General features: G+C 29.4%; 1 protein-coding gene across 2 annotated transcripts; it reads left to right on the top strand.

Annotated features, from left to right (window-relative positions):
• The first annotated feature begins 3,601 nt into the window (after positions 1-3,601).
• Positions 3,602-9,727, top strand: LOC148238543 (solute carrier organic anion transporter family member 74D-like). Of its 2 annotated transcripts, XM_088184991.1 has the most exons (10): positions 3,602-3,804; positions 4,222-4,715; positions 4,772-5,038; positions 5,104-5,262; positions 5,322-5,615; positions 5,685-6,045; positions 8,172-8,319; positions 8,436-8,647; positions 8,716-8,819; positions 8,886-9,727. In XM_088184991.1, exons 2-10 carry the CDS (start codon positions 4,391-4,393, stop codon positions 9,152-9,154), a joined length of 2,139 nt encoding a protein of 712 aa, XP_088041117.1. In that variant the 5' UTR covers positions 3,602-3,804; positions 4,222-4,390; the 3' UTR covers positions 9,155-9,727. The 2 variants fall into 2 exon arrangements, with proteins under 2 accessions (XP_088041117.1, XP_088041124.1); XM_088184998.1 differs by lacking the exons at positions 3,602-3,804; positions 4,222-4,715; positions 4,772-5,038 and having other exon boundaries at positions 5,145-5,262; positions 5,341-5,615; positions 8,886-9,284.
• Positions 9,728-10,013: the final 286 nt, after the last annotated feature.

The following is a 10,013-nucleotide window of genomic DNA, read 5'->3' as shown; positions in this document are numbered from 1 at the left end:
ATTTGGGTATGATGAGATAAAAATATTTTTTTTCTTTGCAAACTTTATAATATTATCTCATACTTTAGTTTAGCTTATTAAAAATATATCAAAGTTTTGATTTAACTTCTAAATTATCTTGTAAGCACAAGTTGTGCTCAACTTATCTAAAACATATTCTTACACAATACTTCTTGGTGTATTTTTATTAGGCTTTAATCAGGATATTTATTATAAATTTTATCTTGAATTTCACAGTTTTTTCTTTTTTTCGTCTAAATAAAAGTATGTTTACTAGTGTTACTAATAATTTATTTATATAAATAAATATAATACTAAGCATAAATTTCTGATAGTAAAACATAGAATGGTTTTTAATATTATTACATAAATAATATAAGAACCATTCATTAAACTATTTCATTTCAACACACGCTGTACGAAAATGACGGGAATAACGAGTATATTAATGAAATTAAGCCTTTGGATAGCCAAAAGGTTATACATTCATAATATAGTATACACGTAATATGGAACGTACACTATTAGCGGTAATAGAAACGAGCTTTATAGGGGGATAGAGACAGAGAGACGGGGATAGAGAAAGGGAAAAGAGGGTCATCGTCGTTTTATATAACAAACTCAACGAAATGCACACAACTTTGGTAAAACCGCATTAAATTTAATTGCTGCGACTGCCACAGCTCTCTTTTGACTGTATTGAAAATGTACCGCATGCACTTAATTAGATTACTTTGAATGATTTATTATATTTCAGTGTGTTATAATATAATTATTTGGAAAAAATCAGTAGAATGACGTGCGCAATGCGAATATGTTGACTTGATAGTAAAGGAACTACTTTTGGTCCCTCGGTCAAGAGGTAATCATTCAATTCAGTTTCATTACTCTATCATTCGAACGAAACCAGTACCATATTATGTGCAATGGAGCAAAATAGTATTTATAATTAGAACGTATAAAAATAAATACAAGTAAAAAAAATTGATAATAAACCTTTATTTGAAAATTACAATCTAATTTACATAACTAATTAAAAATGTTTATGGTTGTTTTAAATTTTCTACAATATGATTTCGCTGTAATAGTTTTGTCTGGTTTGAGAAACGATCAATGGATAATTTCCTTAGAATATCAGTATATTTTTTTTTCGGGTGCAAACTCTTTGCTGTCTAACCATTGTCCTGTTCTTTTCTGGTAATAATAAAATCTCATCGCATGAGTCCCTCAAATAATGGTATCTTATTATTTTTGAGAATCAATGAAGAACAAACTACGGAAAAATACTGTTTTTACTTTTCAGTCAGTTCATGCCTATTTGTTCATTTTTTTCACATTTTCTATGGCATACAGATGTGAAACGGTTGCAGGACAAAGTGCCGTAAGTATTTAATTAGCTTTAACAGTGTTTCTTAATCTCTCTGCAGCAACAACAGAGCTTATTTTTTAAACCAACTCCTTGCAGTTCTCTGACTAACAGTACCTTAGCCAAATCATAGCATGCGCCGCATTGTGTTTCAGTTTTGCGCTCTCCTATTTACCAAAATTCGGTTTGAATATACTTTGATCAGCGCTCTAGAAGTCCATAGTATTATCAGTAAGTTTTTATTAATATATTATTTTTATAATTTTTTTTATGAATTTGCCTCCTCTGGGCAGGCCTGCTCACCAACACAATAGGATATGTCTGATATGTGCACTCATTTAAAAATATAATTAAACTTAATTTACGGGTTTATTGATTAACTTCTCCAACTCTTCAATTCACTTCTTTGTCCGTTTCTACAACATCGTAAAACTTGTTTAAATCCTTTACGTTTTTAGAGTACGCTCGGGATAAGGATGCCGGTTTGTTATTGTGTGCGTGTACATGTATATGAGAAACGATGTAGGGTGTACTTCGTTGTCTCGCTTTCTCTTTTAAGGACAGTCGCTGATTCGTCAACGCTGGTATTCGTCATTAAAGTGCAGTGTGGCACAGAAGTTCGATCTTCTCTAGTGATTTATTTTAAATAATTTTGTGTTGATATTGTTATAACCCAGATATGCCCACTGTCCCATGGGTAGGTCACTAAACTCGTGCCACTGTTTTTTATTTATAAATGAAATTTTAAGAGAACAAAATTTCTTGGGAATATCTGGGTTAATTAACATCAAGGCTTCAAATATACACTAGTTATTCGTTCTCTTACCCGTGGATTAAAATATTTTAATTATTTTTCCAATAATCCGTACGTTTTTGGTTTTTTTACACTATTCTCTGTAAGGCTTAAAAAAGTTATTATTCTTATCGTTGCGCCAATGATAATTTTTTAATTTATTCAATGGATTATAATAATTTAATAGAGTCGTCGAGCCATTAAACAATCTGCGAATAATTTCTTTCCCCATTTTATAACTTTTTGCTTTTGAAGAATAGCTAAAGACTTCATTATTTTTTTGACTAGTGAAAGATTTTGAATTTTGCAAATATTTAATTAATGACATCAATGTCTGGTTTCTTCGATTATATAATATATTTTTAATTGTCCATTGAAATTTCCAACTTAGCTCAGATGTATGTATGTTAAATAAACATATATTTTCTTTTTAAATAAAAAAATTAAATATTCTGAGAGAAATTTTTTTGAGCCACACAGTTCACGCACACAATAACAAACCGGAATCCTTATCCCAAGCGTACTCTAAAGCCAGTTTCACACGTACCGGATGGATTCGCCCGGCACCGGGCTGACGCCGTGTAGTGGGGGTGGTGTTGTATGAGCTAGTACTGACTATTTCAGACGTGCTGGACGAATCCATCCGGCGCCGGCCCGACGCTGCCCATACAACACCACCCCCACTACACGATGCCGGGCAAATCCATCCGGCACGTGTGAAACCGGCCTTAAAGACTTTTTGTTCCATTTTTGGCCTTGATTTGTAAGAATTTTGGACAACGTGTCTTGAACAATAAATGTGTTTACTAATTTCCGATATATTCAGTCAATAATATGCTATTGCTTATATTTTATTAAAATTATTTACTCATTCGTTATATTTTTTTATGAAAATTATATACTAATTCGTCCCTGTTTATGACGTACGAATAGTAAATTTCACGTGGGTCTTGAACAATTTACACAGACGTTCTCGTCACAAATAAAATTATATTTTGGCAATCATATCATTAAACCCAATTCTATTATAATCACTTTGATGACGTTTGTTATTATAGTCACATTAAAACTTGTTTCATAATTATGAATATTTTTTATAATTATTTCAAACACTAGTAAGTAAATAAATCACATAAACTAATCATATGTAATTTATAATACAAGCATGTCTTTATCAACTAGAAACTAGACAATGTATGATGTAATATACAAAGACTTATCTGAAATTATATTACGCTACTTGTAATAGTTAATGTTTACTTTTTCATGGGAGCACTGACTTGCATTTACGTGTGTACCTCGTTCATATTTAAACATATAAAGCAAATAAGCTATTAGTTGAGGTATTTACATATTTGTATATCACTGATGATTTATTAATGTGTAGCAGCTAATAATATACTATTGTTTCATTATTATAATGCGTTTTAAAAAAAATGATTGCAGTAGCAAATGCGATAGTAGGCGAAGTGAACGTAGCATCAAGACTTGATAACACCGTACATCACTTAATGATCATAACTTGTTTCCTCTGATTCAGTTGACTGTTGAACTTCATCCAGAAAACAGTTTTGTTGTGTTGACATTAAAAAAGTTTTGTGATACATATGATTTGAAAATAATTTATAGTAATTAATATTGAATGGTAAATATGAGTGTATTTATTATAATTATTAGCCATAACCACTTTAATAAGATAGCCTCATTAAATTTAATAATATGACTGAAGTTATGTTTTTACTAATATCTAATTAGTAGTAATATTATATTATTTCACACAAACAAAACCTAGCAAATTTGTCTAATTAATTGAAACTATAAATTATATTATTACTTTTACTTATAGTAATTTAAATGCGCAATTATAAATTTAATTTTTTATTTGATATTAATAGAAGGATTAATTAATTAAAATGGCGCCAAAAACATTGGCGAAATATAGAGAAAAAATATTTAAACAGCTTTTAAATATCTGGTTTTAACATATTTAGAACATTGTTTCCAAAACTTTATTACAAATTACATAATATATTTTACAATAAAATTGAAAATGTTTATATAGCTTATCATCATAAAGTGATGACAATCACCAGCAACAAACGGCAGCTACTGGTTTTCGACCAGTAATTACCTCGACAAACACAGGTGTGTTTATCTCGTAACAAATTAAAATACATACCCGAATCCATCAAGATAGTAAAAGTACCGCCAATGCGAACAACACAATCACGATGACAAACAAAGGACTAGAGCTACAGATACAAAATGGTAAAATCCAAAAAGAAGCACATGAAAATGAAGAAAAGAAAAAGAAAATGATCGCTGACATATCAGAACAGGAGTTAGAAGATTATTACAGAGACATGCCTCTAACAGACGATACTAGTTGTGGCTTTTGGATGTTTAAAGGTTCTAAATTGCAATTAATGGCCAATAAGAAGATATTAGTGCTATTGTTTGGATTAGCTGGATGTTGCTTCGCTTCCACTTATTCTTATTTCAATGGAACTATAACTACAATGGAGAAGCGCTTCAGGATACCAAGCAAAACTACTGGTGAGTGAATTTAATTAATAAAATAAATACAATTATTGATAAAAATCAATTTTCAGGAATCATATCAGTAGGCAATGATATAACGCAGCTTTTAGCTTCAGTAGTTTTAAATTACTATGCCGCTAAAGGACATAGACCGAGATGGATAGCATTTGGTCTTTATTGTGTGGCGGCTTTCTGTTTCATGAATGCTTTACCGCATTTTATGTATGGTGCTGGTGAAGATGCTATTCAACTCACCTTCGAATATGGAACAGATTATATGACGAATAGTACTGAAACAAAAGCTGAACGCGAAAGGAAAAATCTATGTTATTCAGATAGTAATTATTATAGCATTTGAATTATTATCAGCAATGCCTCATTCAATACTTAATAATTATTTTAGAGAATGTTCATTGCAATCTTGAAGATGGTAGCGTAGTACCGCCAATCATTTGGTTCGTCTCTCAGCTCATTTCTGGAATCGGAGGCGTTCTCTTCTACAGTTTGGGCTATTCATATTTGGACGATAACATCAAAAAGTCAAAATCGCCAGCTTTTATAAGTAATAGTGTGAAGAAATAAATTTAATTATATTTTTAATGAAATTGATATCTTATTTAGGTTTTACATATTTTATGAGGATGTTGGGGCCAGCCTTCGGTTATGGATTAGTGTCCGTTTGCTTGAAGCTTTACATTGCTCCAGCTTTATCTCCGACCATCGATAATTTGGATCCTAGGTGGTTGGGAGCGTGGTGGCTGGGGTGGCTCATTTTAGGGGTGCTCATGATAATTTTCGCTAACTTAATAGCCTTGCTTCCGAAAACATTACCTCGAGCAGCAGCTAGAAAAGAATTGTTGAAGCAGAAGGGAAAGTCGCTAAAGTCGGATGAGCTCGTCAAACCGTCCCTAGCAGGTTCATAAATACATAATAAATATATCTATATATTTATTGAAATATATTATATAATAATATTATTTTCAGACATGTGGGTTACGATCAAAAGACTCATGACTAATAAAGTATATATCTACAACCAATTAGCGTCGATATTTTACGTGTTTGGATATATACCTTTCTGGATATTCCTTCCGAAATATATTGAGACTCAATACAGAAAGTCTGCTTCTATTGCAAGTTTGGTCACTGGAACAGTGGGTTTAGTGTTTGCTGCTTTGGGAATACTTCTAGCAGGATTAATCGTGCAAAAGTTTAAGCCCAAAGCTAGATACATGGCGTGCTGGAATATGATCATTGACATCATAGCTTTGTTGGGAATCGTTGTTTACTACTTCTTGGGTTGTCCAGAAGTTGATCAACAAATACCTATATTTTCTGATGGAGAGTGAGTATAACGTTTTACGCTCTGATTTATTTTATTCTTTACACATTGAACTAAATTACTTGACATTGCAATGTAGACATTACCTAGATCTAAGCTATCAAATCTTAACAAAAGATAAATAACAACTACTCTAGTGATTTTATCGCCTATTAACAGAAGATTACGCAATGGTTTATCGTCTAGTTATTTGTTTCAAAATCTGTAGTGGGTCGTATCAAGATCAAATCTGAATATGAACGCTAACGCTTGCCTTTAATTTAATAACTGAGGACCTTTATAAAAAAAATAGCAAGCTTTATATATTTATTTTTGGTAAGCACATTAATGTAATTTTTCTTGCTTTTCCTAATATTCCGTATAGCTTTTAAATTAATTTATGACTAAATAATGCTTTTATATATGTATGTATGCTCCACGTATATATATATATATATTAATTAGTTATAAAATAATATTGATAAGTGCACTTTTAGAGACCAAATTATTTTTTTATTATACTGTAAAACATTTTTTTGTCACAAAAACCTTCAACTATTAAAGTATTGTTTGTAATAAATCGTATAATTTAATTCTGCAAACTATAAGTCAAATTTTTGCAAATCTTTGAGTAGTGAGTTAATTTTTAAACATTTGTTAATTTGTTAGTATACACTTAGGAATGAGGTATTTTACATATATTTATATAAATATTTCTGTTATTTATTTATTATTATTTAAAATTAAATTTATTGTAAATAATAATAATATTAAAAATAGTGATTATTGCTTTGATTTATTTTACTACTTTTTTGTATTAATATATTTTAATCATTTATTTTAACACTTTTCTATTATTAAATTTTGTTAATGTATATAACATATTTATTATTCGGCTTTTGTGGGTTTTTTATGTCAATACAGAGGCTTTCAATATTTTTTATTTTTTGATATGCTAATTTATTCTGTACTTTTTAATTCATTGGTATCATTTTGCACATAAATCATTCACAAAAATTAAATATATATATATATTATATTATATGTAAATATATATCTATCTGGGGTAGCTCAAAACAGTGAAAAATCGACCGCCGTACATGTACGGCGATACTCAAAAGATTAAACAATAATCATTTATTTATATATAATATGAATAATTTTGCTCAACAGCGACACTAAATACATATAAATTGCGTTTGCAGCTAAGTTTTATACGTATAATTTTAATTAATATTTTTTAAACTAAAAAAAAATTTTTCAAACTCCATTTTATGGTACTAGATGATGGTGATTAATATTTTGTTAGTGTAAATATTAACTGAAATTTAGTTAGTAAACTAGGGACGCTTAAAAAATAAAATTATTTTTAAGACAATGACGTGCATCGTGTTTCGTATTACATTATTATTATATTATATTTTTGATATAAATATTTTTCGACTAAATTTATATTTATAATTTATTCATCGACTTAAAATATGTCATAGGTTTTTTCTTCTATTTAAATAGAAAAAAATGGTAAGAGTCGTAATAAAAAAATATTAATATAAAAGCCTAAAATAAACTCAATATACAAACATTTAAAATTGGCACTTACTTGTAAATAATATTATGCATCTTTATACAAGTTCAATTCGATTAAAATAATTCAGTTATGAGCTACTCTTATAACAAGAACTAGCATATGCTAGTGAAAAATAATTACAGAAATAAACTTTACTTCAAAAAAATATCAAAAAAAAATTCTAGCCTTTTGTGTTGTAGCACATTATTTATTTTTCTAAATAAATAATGTGTTACAACAGAATAAACACAATAAATAGTAAGGCATCAGACTGAAATTATTATCTATAAATCAGTGGTATATAATTTAATAAATATAAACAATTATCACAGCTTAACCTTTTACAGTCCTAAGACATGTTTTTAATTTTTATTATTAGTCAAAGTATTTTTTTTACTCATCATTTATTTAAACTGCCTGCACTTAATTTTAATATTTTTGTTATCATTTTATAAAAAAAAAGTTTTGATCACTACTTGACATTATTTACAAAACTTTATTTTTCTATGGAATTTGCTTGGTTTCATTAGTGTCAGTTTTTTTCCATTAATTTTTAATTATCGACAAAGTCTTAAATTCACAGATTAAACACAACAGCAACCTGCAACTCTAACTGCAAGTGCGACTATGTAAAATTTTCACCAGTTTGCTCAGCGTTTGAAGGACACACTTTCATTTCGGCATGTCATGCAGGATGCAATCATCAGACATCGTTGGACAATGGCACCATAGTTAGTATATACTGGCAGAGGTTGACACCAAAGTCCGCAAATCACTTAATTTTACCTTCGAGGGGAAGCATTCCCCTCACACTATAAATCCATTGACACACAAATTTAACTTTTAGATATACTCAAACTGTTCTTGCATAGCACCTTCTGCTATACCGCATTGGTTTAACACCAGCGACGATTGGAACTCGTCTCAAGGAGGCATTGCTATATCAGGTCCATGTCCTGTAGATTGCAACTATCAATTTTACTCCTTCATTGCTATAATTTGCATCTTGAAGCTGTTCGGTTCTTTAAGCAGAGTGACAAACTTCTTGGTATCTGTCAGGTAAGAAAACGACCCTTACAGTGACTTAACCCATGCGTTTAACATCATTGTATTACATAATTTATTAGATGTGTGGAAGAACGCGATAAGACAGTTTCTTTAGGTATCAACCTTGCAACCATCAGCTTGTTTGCTTTAATACCAGCCCCTATCTTCTTCGGATACATCATAGGTATTTTGCCGATGATCTTAATATAATTGATATAAACACTATTTTACCTGTAAATTTCTTCATTAGATTCAGCGTGTCTGGTTTGGGGAAAGACATGTGCAGGAACTGGCAATTGTTGGTTCTTCAACTCTAAGTTAATGAGAGAACGGATTATTTTTACTTCAGTGCCATTTCTTTTAATCGGTGTTTTATTCGGTGTGATGATTTGGTTGAACGTGAAGGATTTAAACATGTTCTACGATGTTGTAGAAACGGATAAGGAAGTGAACAGTGACGAGAAGAAAGAAGATATCGAAGAGTTGGAAAAGTTGAATAAACCCGTGAATGAAGTTTAATTATATTTAAATAAGTGTATATATTAGACATATGCTATTGTGTAGGTGAGTATTAGGTTGTTAAATATCAAGTAGTTGGTAGTATTTTTTTCTTATTTGTGATCAGGCCTGTTCTTTCAGTAATTCTAGTGTCGACAAATTAATTACGTATCCTTTTTTTACTCAAGCACAGTCTAATTTAATCGTCTGCAAAAGACTATTTTTGTATAATATATTAAACATATTTTGATTATTGAAATTGTAGTTGAAAAAATCGTCAACTTCATATAAAACAACCTAATATATCTTAATCGATAATATCTGAAGCTTTAAGTATTATACGTAACTGTACATATTGTGAGATAAGGTATGCCTAAAAGCTACTAAATATTATTTCAACAAGTAATAGATTTTATGCAATTTACATAGCTTATGGAATATCAAAGGTGCAATAACGATAGGTAAATTATAATCGTAATTTTATAATATCAAAAAAAACTTAAAAACATTAAAATAAAGACTGATTTTTTCCAAAATGTTTGTCGTAGTATTTTCATGTATTAAGTTGAATTCAATAAATGGAATCGATTGAAATTGCTTAAATTTTTATTTTAATTACAATGTGGTAAATATTTTTTAATATTTACTTTTTAAAATATTAACATAGCAAAATGTTTACCAGTTATACTTGCAAATATTTTATCTGAATATGAAATCTCAAAACAAACTTAGATAAAATATAAATAAGTATGCAATGGTAAATATAGAGTAATAAATAATCTACAACAGGTTAATCGAGTAATAAATATATTTTAAATACACTTAAAATTTTATCAAGATACTTATATAATAAATATTTATTACCCGTATTTTTTTATAG

The sequence above is a fragment of the Plectrocnemia conspersa genome, unplaced genomic scaffold (genome assembly GCF_051122295.1).
Source record: "Plectrocnemia conspersa isolate PC_06_02 unplaced genomic scaffold, ASM5112229v1 ptg000001l, whole genome shotgun sequence".
Taxonomy (NCBI): domain Eukaryota; kingdom Metazoa; phylum Arthropoda; class Insecta; order Trichoptera; family Polycentropodidae; genus Plectrocnemia; species Plectrocnemia conspersa.
The sequence above is the reverse complement of the archived record's forward strand: the minus strand, read 5'-3'. Positions and strand labels throughout refer to the sequence as shown.